The 19,376-nt window shown below is 46.1% G+C and overlaps 1 protein-coding gene across 5 annotated transcripts in view; it reads left to right on the forward strand.

Annotated features, from left to right (window-relative positions):
- The window catches only part of FAH (fumarylacetoacetate hydrolase), a 35,804-nt gene extending 24,232 nt beyond the window's left edge, over positions 1–11,572 (forward strand). For all 5 annotated transcript variants that reach the window (XM_023193369.2, XM_023193370.2, XM_023193368.2 and 2 more), the window contains 4 exons: positions 958–1,004; positions 3,231–3,332; positions 4,144–4,261; positions 11,347–11,572. In XM_023193369.2, the coding sequence (XP_023049137.1) occupies positions 958–1,004; positions 3,231–3,332; positions 4,144–4,261; positions 11,347–11,426 (347 nt within the window). In that variant the 3' untranslated portion in view covers positions 11,427–11,572. The remainder of the gene's footprint in view (positions 1–957; positions 1,005–3,230; positions 3,333–4,143; positions 4,262–11,346) is intronic.
- Positions 11,573–19,376: the final 7,804 nt, after the last annotated feature.

The following is a 19,376-nucleotide window of genomic DNA, read 5'->3' on the forward strand; positions in this document are numbered from 1 at the left end:
AGAGGAGAAGGATTCACCCCGAGCCACCTACCTGGCTAATGGCAGGGCTGGGACTCAATCCAAGCGTCACAAGTTCTAGGCTGGCCTCCTGCCACCCGCCATGCATGCTTGGAGTGTATTTTCTATCTGGTTTCATCCTAGGTATTTCTTCCTGCCTGCCTAGAGGTGAACCCACCCAGGGGAGGCCACTGGTGGAGAAGGGACAAAATTATCCAGAAAGCATGGTGTCCAGAGATGTAGTCTTGCACTTGCAGTTCTGATGTTCTGAGTTGGGATCTGGATGAAAGGGTCTGGGGAGGAGCAGGCTTGGGGGACCCAGAACTCGCATGGCTGAAGAGCACATCTGTTCTGTGCCATCTCAGAGGGGAAGTTAGGACCAAGGGAGGAAGCCAGGTTTTGAGGGAGCAGAGGAGCTTTCTACTTATTAGTGTTGTTCAGAAGTGGAACAACAGCAGTCCGGTAACTTGCATGTAGTAGATGTTTAGTAAATATTGTTTAGTCCATTGTGAAGTAGCACATTGCCCATCACTGGAGGAGCTTGGCAGGGGACAGATGACCCAGCTATCCAGAGGACTCCTGAGGGGACAGCAGGTTATCCTTGGTCAAAGGTCACAAGTAGCCTTCAAATGGCACACTATCTCCAGTGGATTTGTGGGTGCCAGGTTCACTGTGTTAGGAAGGATTCTGAGGCTGCATGTGGACTCGGAGCAAACATGCGCTGTGATCAGTTAATGCTGCCTGCTGTAGGCATGGGAGGAGGAAGTGATGACTCGTGCGCATGTATTGGCCAACCCTGGACATCCCAGCTCTGATGTCCTAGGAGCTAATTGTTTCACAGACTTTAAGTGAAATCATGTTGAACGATGGGAAGCTTCAACCACAGAACAATTCTTTTTTAATTTTCCTCCCTGAAGCATGGAATTAAGTTTTCATCAATATTGCTTTTCTTTCCAACAGGAGAAGGAATGAGCCAGGCGGCTACTATATGCAAGTCCAATTCTAAGGTAAGTTTTGACGCTGATCAGACTGCTTCTTAGAATTGGGGGAAAGAGAGACTTTACTTCTTGGCAGGAGCAGGAGGAGGGCATTGCTTTTGGGATATGCTGATGGCTCAGCCTGTGGGCCTGGAGCTTCTATGGCCTGTCTCTTTTAGGAGTGGCCATGGGGTCACAGAGGTCTGTCAACATAGAGGCTGCATAAATGTGGCCAGGGATTTTCTTGGGGGACAATAGGTGTTCCTGTAAAGGTCTAGTTCCTGGTTTATCCTGTCCTGCCAGGGGCTGTATTGGTGAGAGTGACTTATTTTTTAAGTGAACTTTTAATTGAAGCATAATACACATAGATAAAAATGCATACATTACTGTAATCCCAGCACTTTTGGGAGGCCGAGGTGGGAGGATCACTTAAGCCTAGGAGTTTGAGACCAGCCTGGGCAACATAATGAGACCTTGTCTCTGCAGAAAGTAAAAAAAATTAGCTGGGCATGGTAACATGCACCTGTGGTCCCAGCTACTTGGGAGGCTGAGGCAGGAGGATCACTTGAGCCCAGGAGGTTGAGGCTGCAGTGAACCATGATCACGCCACTACACTCCAGCATGTGTGATAGAGCAAGACGCTATTTCAAAAAATAAAAATTTTAAAAAGTGCATATTATACATATATAGCTAGAAGAGTTTTCCTAAAATGAACATCCCTGTGCAACCAGCACCCAGATCAGAAATAGAACATTTCCAGCACCTCAGCAGACCCCTGGGCCCCACCAGGTCACTTAATCACTCCCTCCAGCAAAGGTCACTCCTCTCCTGACCTCTATTACCATTTTTTTTTTCTGTTTTTCAGTTTTATAGAAATGGAATCATAGAATAGCATGTATTCTTCTCTAGCTGACTTCTTTGTTTTAGTGTTATATTTGTGAGATTCGACCCTGTTGCTCTTTGCAGTGATAGCTCATTTTTCACATTGCCTTCTAGTGTTGCACGGTGTGTATATTCCACACTTGACTTATTTCTTTAAGTCACATCAGTTCCACAATTGATGGACATTTGGTTGTTTCCATTGTTTTTGGCTATCATAGAGTTACTGTGGACATTTTAGTACACACCTTTTGGTGCACATATGTGCACATTTCTGTGGAGTGTATATCCAGTAATAAGCTTGCTGGGTCATAGCGTACACGTAGATTCAGCCTAGGAGTACTTCCAAACAGTTTTCTGAAGTGGTTATACCAGTATATACTCCCACTAGCAGCATGTAAGCGTTTTGCCTGCTCCACATCCTCGTCAGCCGTGGTGGTGTTTGCCTTTTCATTCAAACTATGCCGGGGACTGTGACTGCAGTTTGCATTTCCCTAACGACTAATGCAGCTGGGCATGTTAGTCATATGTTTATGGTTCATTTGTTTCTTGGCCTTTTGAATATCCTCTGAATCATTGAACCATTCCTAGTTCCCCTAATTTCCCTTCCAATTTCATATTATTCTGGGCTCCTTAGGCTAGTAAGAAGAAATGAAGGGGCCTCCTTGTGGGGGCTCGTGGGCAAGAATCTGTCTTTTGGGTTTCCTATGCCGGGATGTATGGCTGTAGGAATGGCGATGTGAGAAGCTGTGGCGTGGGACAGGCGTGGGTGTGCATTGCCTCTGAGTATCTTGGGGGGCACATGGTACCTTGGACCCCTCTGCCCACAGCCTGACCTCCCATAGCTCTCCATCACTTCTTGGCCTGCCCTGACATCGTGTTTGAATCATTCAGCTCCATTGCCCAGTGTCCATCCCAAGGCCTGGCATGGGAGAATGGGAGCGAGGGCTTTGTTCACAAGAAGCCTCTGTTGTGGTGAGGACTTAGACTCTCCCAATGCAGGACTGGAGGGTGTTCCCAGGGCAGAGTGGAGTGTTTTACACATGGGCATGTTGCAGGCTGAGGGACTGAGCAGCAAGGTCAGCCCCTAGGGGATGCTGCTTGGAGAAGGTGGTCAGTTTGGGCTTGAGGTAGCAGAGGAGCTGAGGTCGGAGCTTGTGAAGGAAATGAAAGAGCTTGGGGGAGGTCTCTGGGCAGCTCCCTAGGAGGACAGTGTGTCCTTGCTATAAGGGCCTGGAGAGAGCTGGCTGGGGGAGCTCGGGACTGGGGAAAGGCCAGGGAAGGTGGTCGTGAGCAGGGCAGGCTGTGCTCAGTTGCCTCCGGGATGCTAGGCTGAGCCTGCAGCTGCTCATTCCACCTTGCGTCCGTTGCCCACAGTATATGTACTGGACGATGCTGCAGCAGCTTACTCACCACTCTGTCAATGGCTGCAACCTGCGGCCGGGGGACCTCTTGGCTACTGGGACCATCAGCGGGCCGGTGAGTATTTGGCTGCACTGAGGGCTGCCCACACAGAGCATCCCTACTCCCCACACAGCCCCGAGGGCCCTCAGCTCACTCTCAAGAAGGAATTTCAGGCCCAAGGTGGGTGTATCTCACAACTCTGTCTTCCTCATAGCCTTTCTCTCTGGGTGCAGTAGGGACTTCTCATCCAGAGTCAAACCTAAGGAGACTGGTGTGAGAACGGAAGCCTGAGTCTCTGCCTTTGTAGGGGAGCAGCACAGTGATATGTGGGGAGGAGTCAGGAGACAGTGATAGCGTCTTCGTTGTCACCATCTCACACTGTACCCTCCCAGGATGAGGTGGCCGTGCTGCTGTGCCCCTTCCTGCCCACTTGTCCCCCTGTAAGCCTGCGGGAGTCACAGAACCTTCGGAGACGATGACCCTGGGGTGGTGCATGCGTCAGTCACTCCCTGCAGGGGCCTGGCCGAGCCCTCTTGTTCCATGAGCTCTCGACAGGAGGGTGTTAAGCATCACAGTATCTGGGCAAACTGCAGCCTCCAGAGTGGGGAGGGGATGCTGCAGGGGGCACTGGGCACTCTGGTCAGGGATTCACTGATTCCTAAATAAGCGATGTCCTTAGTGGAACCATTTCTGTCCCCACAGGAAGAAGGGGCAGAGTTCCAGTTCTTAAAGGCATCTCTGCAGTGACCCCACCAAGGCCGAGACAGTGTTTCTGAGGGGCATGAGGGCCCCTGCTGCTTCTCGGCACTCCCAGGTCTTGCTGAGCATGGTCCATCCCAGAACCAAGGCATAAATTCATGTTATTCTTTCCTTTCCTGTGAATAAGGAGCCAGAAAGCTTCGGCTCCATGTTGGAACTGTCGTGGAAGGGAACGAAGCCCATCGACCTGGGGAATGGTCAGACCAGGAAGTTTCTGCTGGATGGGGATGAAGTCATCATAACAGGTGAGGGCTGCCAAACCCAGCAGCTCATCTTTCTCCTTGCCCGCCATGCACTGTTCTAGCTGTGGGACGCTTCCACCTGGCCATGAAGCCATCTGTTCTAATGTATCTTGACTCTGCCTCCCAGAGTCTCTGCCTGCTTGTTCTGTCCTTCCCCACAGCTATGGCTACCCAGGACTTCAAGCGTGAGTCTCCCCAGGTCAGAAAGACTGTAGACATTCTGCTTGGTCTCCCTTCTCCCTGAGCAAAGTTATAAAATCCTGGCAGGTTCCTCAGGGTCTAGACTTTGCAGCAAACCTCCTGTGCAGAAACTTGGTGAGCTATGATTAGGATCAAGGAAGGTTCAGCTGAGTTAGTGGCTGAGGCTTCCCAGCAGCCCATTCCGAGGAGGCGAGGGTGCCTTTTAATTCTTCTGGGGGGCCATTCTGCCTACCACATTTTACTAATAGAGGGGAAGGACACCATAGTGGTTAGCAGCACACTCTTTAGAGTTGGAAAGATTCAGGTTGGACTCCCAGGTCCCCCACCAGCTGTGCGACCTTCATTAAGTTATTTAACCTTTCTGAGACTCAGTTTTTCCTCATCTTTAATTTTTTTTTTTGAGTCAGAGTCTCGCTCTGTCATCTAATCTGGAGTGTGATGGCACAGTCTCAGCTCACTGCAACCACCGTCTCCCAGGTTCAAGCGATTCTCCTGCCTTAGCCTCCTGAGTAGCTGGGATTACAGGCATGCTAATTGTGTACATGTCAGTTTCCATGATTAACTAAAAGCTCTCCTAATAGTTTCCTAATACACCTGGCTAATTTTTGTGTTTTTAGTAGATACGGGGTTTCACCATGTTGGCCAGGCTGGTTTCAAACTCCTGACCTTGTGATCTGCCCGGCTTGGCCTCCCAAAGTGCTGGGATTACAGGCATGAGCCACCGTGCCTAGCCTTCTTCATCTTTAAAATGGAGTGAATACAATACGTAACCTGACAGCATAGTTGTAAAGATTAAATGAACTTGTTTATTCCCTTTGTAGACATTTATTGAGCACCTACTCTGAGTCCCATCTTGGGGTTCTGGTGGTAAAAAGACAAATGAAGTCTCTGCTCTTCTGGGTTTATATTCCAGTGTCGTGACTGCACCATTTTACAGATGAGAAAGTGAAGGCGTAGTGGGGTTAAATGAGTTGCCCCAGATCTGCAGCCAGTAAATAATGAAATCTGGTTTCCTTTCCAGGCAGCTTATCTTCAGAACCTCGGTGTTTAACACCTTTGATAGTGTCTAAAGCACCTATCAGAGGACATGTTACCTTGTGAGTGCTTAAAAATGGTGATGATGGTCGTCTTTTCATAGTTATCTTTATTGTCATTGCTGCTTTTTTCCAGAACCCAGGTTTTAGAAGGCTTTGCCTCTTGACCTCTTCTTAATGGGATCCCTGAATGAAGTGACAAGCAGTGGCACCTGCTTGCCCGGTAGAACAGCCACCCTGGGGCGAGGTAGTGCCCAGCCTCTGCACTAACACTCCATGTCCTGCTCTCCACCTGCTGACCACACATTTCCCTTGGGATGCCTAATTGTCACCCTCGCCCCTCCTTCTTTGACTGTCTTGGCACCGCTGACAATCTATGGGCTGGAACCTTGCCCCCGTTTCATCAGCACAGTCTGTTGGGCATCCTTGGAAAATGCCCTGCCATCTCTGTGCCGCGGACTCACTCCACACCATCACCCTTCCAGGCCTGAAATCCTAGAAGAGCTTTTGCACCAGGCCCTTGCAATCCATCCTGCTCTTGGTGCCTGAAAAATGAACCTTCATGTTTGCTTTTCCCATTACTCTTCCACTCAAGGTCTTCTCAAAGCTGCTGTTTCAACAAGTCAATATCTTCCCCTCTGATTCTGCTCTATCTGCTTAGTCTTATAGTCTTGTTCTAATACGTAACCCTCTGTGATAAGAGAGTTGCTTTTCTCATTACCTGCAAACTCTTGGATATACACGGGCTCAGCCCAAATGTTACCTTCTCTGGTTGCTCAGGTAGAATCAATATCTCTGTCCTCTCTGCTAGTAATTCATGGAAAATACAGAATTCTGGTTAATGATGTTCATGTCAGTTTCTGTGCTTAACTAAAAGCTTGTGTTAGTTTCCTGTGGCTTCAGTAACATAGTACTGCAAACTTTGTGGCTTAAAACAACTGAAATGTATTTTCTCACAGTTCTATAAAGCACAAGTTCAAAATCCTCGTGTTGGCAGTGCCACGTTCCTGGAAACTCTGGGGAGCATCTGTCCCTGGCCTCTTCCAGCTTCTGGTGGAAGCCTCTTTGGCTTGTGGCCACATCGTGCCGATCTCTGCCTCCATGGTCACATTGTCGCCTCCTCTTCTGTCTCATCTCCTTTACCTCTCTCTTATAACACACATGTGATAGCATATAGGGCCCACCTAGACAATCTCCTCATTCTAAGATCCTAACTTCATCACATCTCCAAGAAATTTACTATATAAGGTAACATTCACAGGTCCTAGGGATTCGGCCGTATGTCTTTGGGGGCCATAATTTAGCCTACTCCAGAGCTCTTGGAGAGCAAAGTTTAGTCCAAGTAGCAACCACATAGTGCATGCTCAGTGTGGCTGTTGGTTAGTTCTTTGAATAAAGTGGATTTGGTAGAGAAGATGCAGGCAGAGTTCAAAACAGCAGATGATACCCATTATTAGTCAATAAATACGCATTTTGCTCACATTTCTGCAGCCTAATTATACCTCTCTAATTTGCATTTGACAATATTTACTGAACACCTGCTGGTAGCCAACCATATTGTAGGCATGTCCACCTTCCTTATTTCATTTTTTACTCACAATAGCCGTTTGGTAATATATCATTGCCCCCATTTTGCAGAGTAGAAAACTTAGGCTGATAGAAGGCAGGTTACTTGACAAAAGTCCCACAACTGGGGAAGCCAGGCTGCAACCGAGGTCTTCTGATTCCCCTGCTGGGTTTGTTTCTAGTCTTTCTGCAATGCTGCCAGACCTACCGCAGGCTTTTGGTCACGGTTCTGTGGATTGAGTGAAAGCACTTTCTGAAGTTTTGATTTGGGGAAAGGAAGGAAAGAGATGATGACAGAAGAGAAAATGGTGGCTTTAGCTCTCTGTTGTCAGTGTGATAAGGCCCCCTGACTAAGCCATGCTAGACCAGGCAGCTGTCCAGGGCCTGGAAGAAAGGAGGCTGGTATTTAGCAGTTGGAATGCACATGTGTTCTTGACATTTGAGCCAGAGAAGGATTGAGAAAGGAGCCAAGATGCCATGAGAGTCATTTCCATGTTTGTTTGTGTATACAATGCCTTGCTCCAGAAGGATTTTTGGAGGCCAGCAGAGGAATTCAGGGAAAGGCAGTTCCTTGGATCTGAAGAAGCATGTGTTGGCAAGTGAAGAGGGAAATGGGAACAGATGCGCAAAATCCCCTGGAACCAAGAAAGAAGAATTATAATTTGCTAAGATGAGAGGCATACATTATATATTAATAAAAAGAAAAAAGAGAATTTCATACAGAAGGGGACCACTGAAAAACTCAAATGAGTGCATATTGCTAAAATTTGGGCTGTGTGTTTATGGGGGAAAAGAGGGGGTAAGCAGAGGAGCAGGCAGGTGGAGGTGGTGCGTCAGCTGTGTTACCTTGTGCAAAGGTGCCCCGTGTCGGCGGACAGCTCTGCCGTCACCTTTTACGACTTCACTGGTCAGCCCTGCTGAGCTGCTTTCTTGCTTGAAAGCCACACTTGGTTTCTTCAGCTCTTCCTGGCTTTCCTCCTCCTTCTCTGTACCTGCTCAGATGCCTTTATGGCTGCCTCTCATTTCCCTGCTTGCTCTTCACGGATGCTCCTTCCCCAGATCAATTTCTAACCATTGGAAATGTGATAGGACATTCAGAAGTGCTGGCATCAGTCAACGCCGCAGCACTTACTGCAGGCCAGACACTGTGCCAAGTGCTTTACCTGCAGTACATTTTCTATTCCTAACAAGGCAGCTACTTTTATTGTCTCTATTTTTCAGATTTGGAAACCGAGACCCAGAAAGATGCATATTTACCCAGGATCACACAGGCGATAAAGGGTGGAGCCAGGGTTTGAACACAGGCAGCTGGGCTCCAGGAGCTGTGCTCTGAACCCTTGTGTCCTCTTGCCTCTTTAAGTGGTGCAATGAGATTCTCATTTCTGAGAGTCCAAAAACCACAAAATGTTCAGCAAGAGAACAGGTGAAGTAAACAAACCAACAATTATCAACAAAAATCTCTGATGGTCTTGGTGTAACTCATCCATCCCCTAGTCTTGCTCACAAGCCCCATCTAGTGTTCAGCTTGCAACTTGCAAGAATGTGTTCTCACAGGCATTTGCACAGATGGCTCTGCACTGCTGGACACATGCATTTCCCACTCTCCTTCAGATCTTTGATGTGTTGATAGTTGTGGTTTGTTGTGGATTCTTTCTTGGTATCTGACATTATTTGGAAACAGTATCTGAGCAAAAGTCTTTCGTTTTGTATCTCTCAGTGGTGGCATCTGCCGCCTGGTCTTCCTGTGTCTCTGTTTATTCCAGTTTCTCTCTCCAGCTTTATTACTTCCCTTGCCTGGCACAGAATTCCTGGGCAAGGGTGGCCAGGGGTCCCAGGGTGTAGAAGCGGTGACCCTTCTCCTTCAGGACCATGTTTGGGAGAAGGCTCTTTAAAAATGCTGCAGTTCCGAGTTAGTTGTTTTGATAGTTGTTTAATACATTTCTGCTGGGAGCTAGTTTTACTTTAATAGGCTTTTTTTTTTTTTTCCTCCAGTGGTGTGGATATTTCTGAGCATTGAGATGGAAAAGTGACTGACAAAAAATAATGAAACTGAGCAACAGAAGAGGCGAGGGCATAGCTCTTGACAAAGGGCATCCCTGCACGTTGTCAGCATGTGGGTCACGGGGTGCGCCCAGCCAGGGAGGCTGGCTCGACTCTGCTGGCACCAGGGAGGGTAAAGGGCTCCAGGACCAAAACTTCTGGGAATGCCACTGTGGTGTTCAAGCTGCTGTCTTTCCAGAGAAGGAAAGTGGTCAGAGTGGCCCGAGCCGGAAGGGCCGTTCAGATGACCAGGCAGTGGAAGGGAGAGGGCCGAGGAAACATGCTGGGTTGAGCTGCTGCTGAGCAGGGGTGGCCATGAGGACCACCTCAGAGAAGCTGTACCCTTTTGGGCCAGGAGGGCTTGTTGAAGACGTTGTTGACCCCATCGCGCGGATCCACCCTTGGTCTCGGTGTCAGATGGCCATGAGTCTTCTCAGCATTGTGTTTGGATTTTTTTCTCTTGGCTTCTGGGATCTTGTAATGCATCATTTCTCCTCTTCACATTGGGCAGCAGGAAGCACAGCTCCACTTTTGGGGCTTGCCTCCAGCAGGCGAGGGGATCTAATAGTATTTTTCTGTAACTCAAGGTCATTAGCATCCCCAGAAGTGGCTTTGCCTCCATCCTGGGCCTGGTGTCGTCTCAGTGGTGCCCTGTCACTGCCTCTTCTGACTTTCATGTGCCTCGGGGCCTTTGAGAAGCAATTCAACCCAGGTGCCTGAAGGCCTCTGTATTGACTTGATTCTGATAAGTGAAAGTTGCTGAACACTCTTCTGTGTCACCTCATTGCCCTTAGAATGAGGTTCAAACACCTTACCATGGCTTCTCAGAGCCCTTGGTAACCTGGCTTCTTAGGGTCCCCCAAAGGACAGCCTCACTGAACAGATGTGACAAATGCATCCCGTGCCTGAGTCTCTGAGCCTTTGCACATGTTCTTCCCTCTGTCTGGAGTGGCATTTTCATGTGTCTTCCCTAATGAACTCCTAGCTACCTGTCAAGGCCCGGCTCAGATGTCCCCGCTCCCTGCTCCCTTTCCCTCCATGCTGCTCACTCAGCACCTTGTAGGCATTTCTCTGTATCTCTCATCCAGACCTCCCACTCCCTCTAAGTGGACCCCTCTCAAGGGCAGAGATGGACTTCTCTCTGCTTTTCCATCAGCCTTGTTGAAATGAAATTAAATGAATGAAACTAGTATTTATTAGTTTCTGAGATGTACTGGGAATTTCACTGAAATATTTAGTCTAATCCTTACAACCTTGAGAGATAAGCATTGTTTTTCTTGTTTGTAGATGAGGGAGGTGAGTTCTGAAGTTAAACAGCTTGTTCCCAGCCACCCAGTTCATAATGGTTATAATGACTGACACTTACAGGGTATTTCACATAGGGACTGGAGACTGTTCTCAGAGTTTTCTATGCATTTGCTCCCATCATCCTTGCAGCAGTCCTGTGTGGTGGGCACTATCATTAGATCCATTGCACAGATGAAGAAACTGAGGTCTAAAGGGACCCAAGGTCACAGAGCCAGTAAGTGGAGGAACTAGGCTTTGAACTCAGGTATTCTGGCTTCAGACTAATTGACGGAGCGAGGATTTGAACCCAAACCCGTGTGGGGAGAGTTGACCGCTGTATTAGCCTGTTTTCACACTGCTGATAAAGTCATACCTGAGGCTGGGTAATTTATGAAGAAGGAGAGGTTTAATGGACTCACAGTTCCACATGGCTGGGGAGGCCTCACAATCATGGTGGAAGGCTAAAGGCACGTCTTACATGGTGGCAGGCAAGAGAGAATGAGAGCCAAGTGAAAGGGGTTTCCCCTTATAAAACCATCAGATCTCATGAGACTTCTTCATTACCATGAGAGCAGTATGGGGGAAACCACCCCATGATTCAATTATCTCCCATCCTGTCCCTCCCACAACACATGGGAATTATGGGAGCTATAACTCAAGATGAGGTTTGGTGGGGGACACAGCCAAACCATATCAGCCACAGGAAAGCTGTTGAGCCTTGCAGTTCCTCTGAGGATCCCTGGCTGGGAGGTGGGCCCAGGTTCTAGTCCAAGTGCTCCTGTGTGTGACTCTGCCCAGCTTCTGTGGAGGGTTATTCTTGTGTTTAAGATATGTGTGTGATTCTGATGGCACCTTCCTGCCTTGGGCCAGCTGTGTGCTGACGGGCACTGCCGCTGCCTAGGTGTTGGTTCTGGTGAGCCCAGCAACTTTGTGACTGACCCTTGTCCTCCTCTGTTCCAGGGTATTGCCAGGGGGATGGTTACCGCATCGGCTTTGGCCAGTGTGCTGGAAAAGTGCTGCCTGCTCTCTTACCATCATGAGATTTTCTCTGCTGTTCCAGAAACAAAGGGCTCAAGCACCCCTTTCAATCCTGTGACGGGGATCCTCCCTCGGGCTATAAGCCTGGTCCTTCATTCAGTGACAAATAAAGCCATTGTGCTCTGAGGCCTGCACTGCCGCAGGTGCAGCTGTGTCCACTTATGATCGTGATTTGATCCAGTGGGTCAAGGTGTGTAAAGCCTCCCTGCCAGACATTCATTAATATGTTTTCTCACTGTTATTCATGAGGTCAAGGGTCTTTGTGGGGTTTTCTTATTAGACATCCCAGGCCTCCTGGTATTCCATGGAATATGAAAAGAGACTGGCACCTGTAGTAGTCAGGGTTCTCCAGAGAAATAGAACCAAGGAGAAAGAGGTCGATTGATTGATTGATTGATTTTTAGCAAATTGGCTTATGGGATTCTGGAGGATGGCAAGTCCAAAACCTGCTGGGTGGGTTACTGACTGAAGACCCAAGGAAGAGCTGCAATTTGAATCTGAAGCAGTCTGCTGTCAAAATTTTCTCTTCCTCTGGGAAGTGAGTCATCGTGAAGGCCTTAAACTGATTAGATGAGGCCCAGCCACATTGTGGGGGGTCATCTGCTTTACTCCACTGATTTAAGTTTATTTCACTTAAAAAATACTTTCTTAGAAACATGTAGAATATTTGGGTACCTTAGTCTAGCCAAATTAGTACATGAAATTGCCCATCACAGCACCCTACATGTCCAGTATTTCTTGGGGCTAACGGATGAGCACATATGGGTTGTAGGCTTGGTTCATGGGCCCTGTGGCTGTGTCTCCACACTGTAAGCCTTGGGAAGAGCCTCCGAGTCATGGGTGCACACCTGAACTGTGATGATGGCAGAAAAGGACCTAGCTTTTCACCTCTTGAAAGCCCACTAGAGCCAGGAGAGTGAGCTCTGTCCCATCTCTTCTGCCCCAACCCATTGCACACAGGCAACCCTGGTTCTACCCTAGTTCCTTGGTGACTACAGCAAGGGGGGGGTGCCCTGCAACCTTTCCTGGGCCTGATGAACCTTATACTGGGGCCTAGGAGGATAGTTGAGGATGCAGAGCCCATCCATCAGATCACACCATTCATTCATTCACTCAACAAATCTTTATTGAGCACCTTCCATGTGTTAAGCACTGTTCTAAGGATGAGAGGCACAGCAGTAAACAGAATAGCCCATTTGAAGCTTACATTTGAGTGGAAAGAGATAGATAATAAACAGGTAAGGAAAAGACATGTGGTATGACAGATGGTAATAAGTTTTATGGACGACTGGGGGATGTGGATGCTATTGTAAATATGGTCACAGAAGGCCTTAATCCTGTAGTACCTTTCTGCTAGAGAGCTGAAGGAGTGAGGGGAGCAGGCCAGATGGATACCTGGGGACAGAGTCCTCCAGGCACAGGAATCAGCCAGTGCAAAGCCCTGAGGATGGAATATGCTTATCATTTCTAAAGAACATCAAGGAGACTGGTATTTCTCCCTTACATAAAAGCAATCTGGGGTCAGGAAGGTTGGAGTTAGTATGGCAGCTCCACAGTATCATTAAAGATACCTCTGCTCGGCCATCCTTGGTATGTGGTTTTCAGTCTTGGGGTTACCTCATGGTGCAAAATGGCTGCTGGAGCTCCAACTAGTATACCTAAGTTCCAGGCCAGTAGAAAGAGACAACAAAGAAGTGAGGATTGGGAGGATGGAAGGGCAGAACTCCTTCCTCCTGAGTTAGGTCACTTTAAGCAGCTTTCCTGGTGGTCCCATACCACACATTTCTTACGTTTCATTGATGTAAATTTGGTCACAAGGCCATACCTCATTAGAAGAAAGCCTGGAAATACAGTATTTCATCTAAACACATTGCTTGCCCTATGAAAATTAGTTTGATTGCCCTAAAAGAAGGGGAGAATGAACACTGGGGGACAATTAGTAGTCTCTGCTACACGTAGGCTTGGAAATATCACACTCTGAGGCTGAACTGCTCCCCGTGGACTTGACTTCCTAGAGCTATGCTCTAGGGCCATATTCTCCAGTGCTTTGCTGATTTCAGTGGAAATGCTCTATAGGGCAGCTGTCAGTCAGGTGTCCCAGACGTTACTCTCCAGATCAGACTGATGTAAACACTTATTTGAATTTGGAAGACCAAAGCCTTCCCCAGGATTTTTCTGAATTCCTGGGGCTTATGTTCCCAGGGCGACATCTGCTTCTGTTGACTCAGCTAAAACCCCTGCTCTCTAGACTGTGTTCTGAGATTGTTCCTGAAGCCTTCTCTCCTGGCATCAACCCACAGGAGTGACTCATCTTTTTCTCAAAGCCCTCACCTGCACATAGATAAAAGGCCCTCATGCTCCGCACAGTAGGTCTTTACTGGAGATCTCTGGGTCATGGGCAAAGGTCACTTAAAATCATTATTAATCCACTTGTTCCCACTGGCACCAGAGAATGCCGATGTCATCTGTTGAGATCACACGCTTATTCCCTTTTTGGGCATTTAACGCACTTAAAGGGCTTGGTGATGTTGGGAAAACCCAATGGACCTGCCCCAGAGTCTGAAACATACACAGGGCAGAAAGAGCCAGAAATGTTCCTGGCACCAGATTCACTTAAGAAACCAAACTAATGGATGTTAATTCTGGGTCCAGCCTGGGCTTTACTTGGCAATTACTTTTCCCTAATCTTCAGCGACAAGAGCCTCTTTGTTTTACTGTCTCCAACTCCAGAAGTGCTCACTGCCAGCCCCACATGACAAGTGACTTTAATGGTCTTTAGTTTTAGAGATCTAATTTATTGAAACCTATCTGTGTGTAATAATATGAAATAGACAAAAATGACTTTCAGAGCCAAATTTCCTCTTTTTGACAGTGGTATTTTAAGGACTAGAAGCATTTTGACCAGATGAATGGAGCTTGCAGATGGGATGATGAGCATCTCAAGGCAGGTTGGCTATAGTTATCACTGTATCTTCCTTATAATTTGTATTCCATTTATGCTTCCTGTTTTTAACTAGTGGCCCATTTGGAATATGAATGGATGACTGTGGAACTGAGAGTAGAGTTCATTTGAAATTTTACCTGAGCAGGAGGAGTCAGTGCAGAGGTGTTTCTGGCAAGATGGGGCCCACTGCAGGTTTTATTGTAGGGTGGCAAGGGAGCTAGGCTCAGGGGCATGCTACTGCCCTGGGCTGGGACAGGCACTAGGGGTTCCAGGGGCCAGGAGCCCCTGTCTCTATTGCAGAGGGGAGTGGAGGAAGAGAAGCCTTGTTGCCCCCACCATGGTACTTCTCTGTCCTGAGGCCTTTCACACATATTGGTTTACCTTTGAAACACTGTACATTGAGAGCTCTCCTGAGGGTGAGTGTAGACTTGAACGAAGACAATGTTTTTGAGGACAAGGGAATTTTAGGGATTTTTTTCTGTTTTTTTTTTTTGTTTGTTTGTTTGTTTTTGTTTTTGTTGTTGTTTTTTAATTTTGAGAAAGGGTCTCACTCTGTCACCTAGGCTGGTGTGCAGTGGCACAATCTTGTCTCACTGCAGCCTTGACTTCTCTGGCTCAGGTGATCTTCCCACCTCAGCCTCCCAAGTAGCTGGGACTACAGGTGCACACCACTATGCCCAGGTGATTTTTTAATTTTTTTGTATAGATGGGATCTCACTATGTTGCCCAGGCTGGTCTTGAACACCTGTGCTCAAGTGATCCTCCCACCTTGGCCTCCCAAAGTCCTGGGATTACAGGCATGAGCCACCATGCCTGGCAATTTTGGGGTGTAAAGTATCATAATTAATATTATCTCAAAGATTCCTGACAACAAAATGGATCTCAAAAGTGGTTCTATTTTCACATTTTTTCCCCTTTCTTTAGTTTGGAAGCATATTCCTTTTAACAACTCCAGAAAAAGTAATGTGGCAGGGTTGTATTCCGAAGTACTAATTTGTTTTCTGTGTATCCCCTCTCTTTCTGCCCTCTCAGCAAGATTTCCAGGGCTGTGGGAGTATTTTGCTCTCTCTCCTCCTGCAGAGAGGCAGAAAGAAACTCGTGGGAGATGGACCAAGACTGGATGCTTGCTTGCAAGCCTGTTTTGGCTTTTTAAAATTTTGCTCTTGAAAACGAAATAAGGCTGAGGCCAGTCTTATTTTCAGACTGTTTGCCAACAGCACACCCAAAACCTGGAGTGACAAGTTCTTTCTTGAAGAGGGAATGGAGTAGCATGGCACATCTATTCCCGCCAAGGTCATGATCCCAGAAATAAATAGACCTTTGTTGTTTATGATGATTTGATTAGTATCTGCCTTCATTAGATTTTCAGCTATTTGAGGATAGTCTGCTTTTGCTTACTGAAAGTTCATCAGTACCTAGCACGTAAGAGCTACTCAATGTATATTCGTTAAGTAAGTGAATGAATTCTAGGAGATGACTGGGAGCAGATTGTGTCTTATTGATAGGTCTACTTCTAGTATTTGCAGGGCCTAACCTGAGAGTGCTCATGGAGTCTCAGTATTTAGGCGGTATAAACAAGCTATACACTGTTAAATGAAATACTTTCTATTTTCCTACCTAGATATGTTTGCTTTCATAATTGCAAAACAAACATATTTGCAAATTGATGGCTTTTATATGATTGAAAATTGGTAAAATATACAACTGAACTTAATTATCATTGCACTTGAAGAAAGCTGATGGGATGGCAATGTTTGGATGAGCATTAAAGACATAAATTCATGAATTTTATACTTTATACATTTTTAAAATCAGACGTTATTTTTTACAATTATTTTTTCTTTCTTTAATTTCATTAGAATCATTAATTATGCTCTCCTGAGCTTTTCATAAATGTGTGTTTTATTGACAATATAAAATATTAAAAAGTATATCGAATTTATACTTTACTGTACAAGAAGTAAATATCTTCATCAAAACTCTAAACTAAGTGTTAAAGATTGAAAAATTAAATTTTTCATATGTGCTTTCAAAGTTAGTTTTCTTTGAAAATATTCAAATTTTTTAATAATAAAAAGCAAGATACAGATTATAATTAAAGAGCTTTAACATTTAATCTCAAAATTCTTCAAATAAAAATGAAATGTCTAAATTCATTTTTTGAAAATGTAATAAAATCTGTTTTGTTTTTTGATATGGGGTCTCACTATGTTGCCCAGGCTGGCCTCAAACTCCTGGGCTCAAGAGATCATCCTGCCTCAGCCATCTGAGTAGCTGGAACTACAAGCGTGTGTCACTGCACCCAACTCAAAAAATTAATTAAATCTTATTAAATATATTTTATAAAAACAAAACTACTTTGCAGTCTTAGTGTTCACTGTCTATTTAGTTGCCAAAGTAAAGAATTAGTATCACTCTTCGTTTAGGTTATGATACCCACGTGCCAACTAGGGCACGTTTTGTGAGTCCCTTCAGAACCACAGGTTGGAAATGAAGTTTGATTTTAAAAATGCATAAAGTAGGTATGTAATTGATGAATTTATGTCTTTAATTCTCATCCAAACATTGCCATCCCATCAACTCCCTTCAAGTGCAATGATAATTAAGTTCAGTTGCCTATTTTACCAATTTTCAATCAAATAGAAGCCAAACAAGAAAAAAAAGCAAGAAAGTGGATATTTGATATAAATGGGAAATGACATTTATTTGGGGAAAGAATCGTTTACATTCTGGCCAGGAGGAAGTGTGTAATAAGTTAAATAATCATTCCTTTCTCTCACCTAAGCGCTTCCACTGACACGTCCACCTCCAGGGTTGGACCTGCCACAGTCCTGCGTGGCATTCACACAGTCTCTTTTATTTTGAGGATGCAGGGTAGGGATGTGAAGAGGAACTCTCCTGGCTTGGACAGTATTACTCATAAGATTGGATATTTGCAGTACAGGTTGAGCTGCACCAACCTGAGGCCCAAGGGGTAGAAGTGCTCGTATGAATTTGAACAAATAGATTTGTGTATGCATATTTGTTATAAGCTGGCCCCTCTGTGGCATGAGTTCCAAGGAAGCGCCCCCTCCATACCTTACTCCAGCCTAAGGGCAATATTGCTTCTTTATCTCCATCTTTGGACTCCACATTGTCTCTGATATTTGTTGTGTAATAGCAGAGACTTGCTCATTTCACACAACTAGTGAGTGGCCGAGCTGAAACTGGATTCTAGAGCTTTCAGCCTTTAGGACAACACTCTCCCCATTTATGGTCTAGTGGTATGTGGACTTTGATTTTGGCCTGTGGAAGCAAGCTTCTCAAGGGCAGAGCTGTGCACTACGCATCTTTGTGTCCAATCCCCCTGTTAGACAGTAGTTGCTTCTAAATGTGTGTGGCATTGTACTCACAAAATTCCCCGTTTCATAGCTATAAGCTCAAGCCAGACTCTTCTTTCAAATGATGTTAGTACTGTATTTGGTAATCTAAGAGAAGAAAAAAGGGAAACAAAACAAAAACAAAACAAAACAACAACCTCTGTGCACCAAGGATGGTCACTGAAGCACTATGTTTGTAGCCTAAGTTTCAGCCTTTGAATGTCATCGAGTCATTTAACTTTCTGGGATCTGTCTTCCCTTAATATACATTCATGGAAAGCCTGAGCTGCTGTCCTATCTCCAAAGTGAACCCCCATAACTCCCCCGCTTAACGGGATGACTGCTGTGAAATGGAGGTGGCTTCTAAGAGACAGTGTAATCTTTTTTTGGGGTATATTGCCCAGCAGCCTCTGTATGGTCAGCTGAAGTATTCTCAATTCTGGGGTCCTTCTTAGTTATGTAGATTAGGCAAGTGGACACTCCTTTCCTTGGAAAAAGGGTAGAGTTGGATATAACGAGGGTGCCCCTCTCCTTGGTGCAGAAGGGTGGAGAGGGAGTGGACCAAATTGCATAAGAAGTCCAAGGGATGTGAGGAACTGATATTCCAACCCTCTCTCCTAAATAATCAGAAAATTGTTTTTCTAACTAAAAAGTTAGAAAATTGCTTTGGGCATACTTGTTGGGCCCTGACTGAGGTCTGTTGGCAGGAAGAGCACCCAGGGCCCTCTGCAGGTTTGTCTCCCTTTGTCCCTCTAGATCTCTTCTCCATCCTTCCCTGTGCTGCTCTTCGTGCCCCTGGAGGCTGACCTCATTGGACAACATCACCCAGGCTCATGCCCTCTGGCTGCTGGTTAGGACTGACCAGTGGAAGTGCAGGCAGAGGTTGGAATATAGAGGGAGAAAGCAGCAGGGAGCATCATTCTCCTTACTCTTTCCCTGCTGAGCCATGGTTTGGGCAGTGGCTGTGTCCCACTGTGTCCTACTGCTCCTGTGGGAAACATAACCACAGCCTTTGCTAGATTCTGGTGCCACTGTTTTCTCCCTAAGCAAGGGGCAGTAATGGCTTCTTATCATTGTTAACCCTGGATTAATCATCAACCCTTACTGATTCTCTTTACCTTACCTGTCCCTCTGAAAATTGTCCCAAATTAAACCCTCTTCACTGAGCCTTTTGAATTTGCCACTTAAATCCTGATGAATAAAGCCATTGGTATTAAGGGTGACAATTGGACCCATGGAGTGAGGGCTATTATGGTAGAAGTGGCCCCATGCAAGCCCTTGGAACCGCCTCTTTGTGCCAAAATAGTAAACCAAAACCAATACTGCATTTTCAGGGCACCTGAATTGTGCCCCCATCAAAGACTTGAGAGATGCACGACAGGTGGTTCTAATCATATCACTATTTAAGCCACCTGTCTGGCTTATGCAAAAACCAGGTGGATCCTAGAGAATGATTACAGATTTTCATAAACACAATCAGGAATCGATGCCATTTCAGAAGTTGTTCTGGATGTGGTATCTTTATTAGAGAAGATCCGCTTAGCCCCTGGCACCTGGTATGCACCTGGTATTGTGCCTGGTGACTAGAACAGTAATTCACAAAGGGTAGTCCCTGGATTAGCAGCTTCAGCGTCACCTTGGAACATGTC

This window comes from Piliocolobus tephrosceles, chromosome 6, assembly GCF_002776525.5.
Source record: "Piliocolobus tephrosceles isolate RC106 chromosome 6, ASM277652v3, whole genome shotgun sequence".
Classification (NCBI taxonomy): Eukaryota; Metazoa; Chordata; class Mammalia; order Primates; family Cercopithecidae; genus Piliocolobus; species Piliocolobus tephrosceles.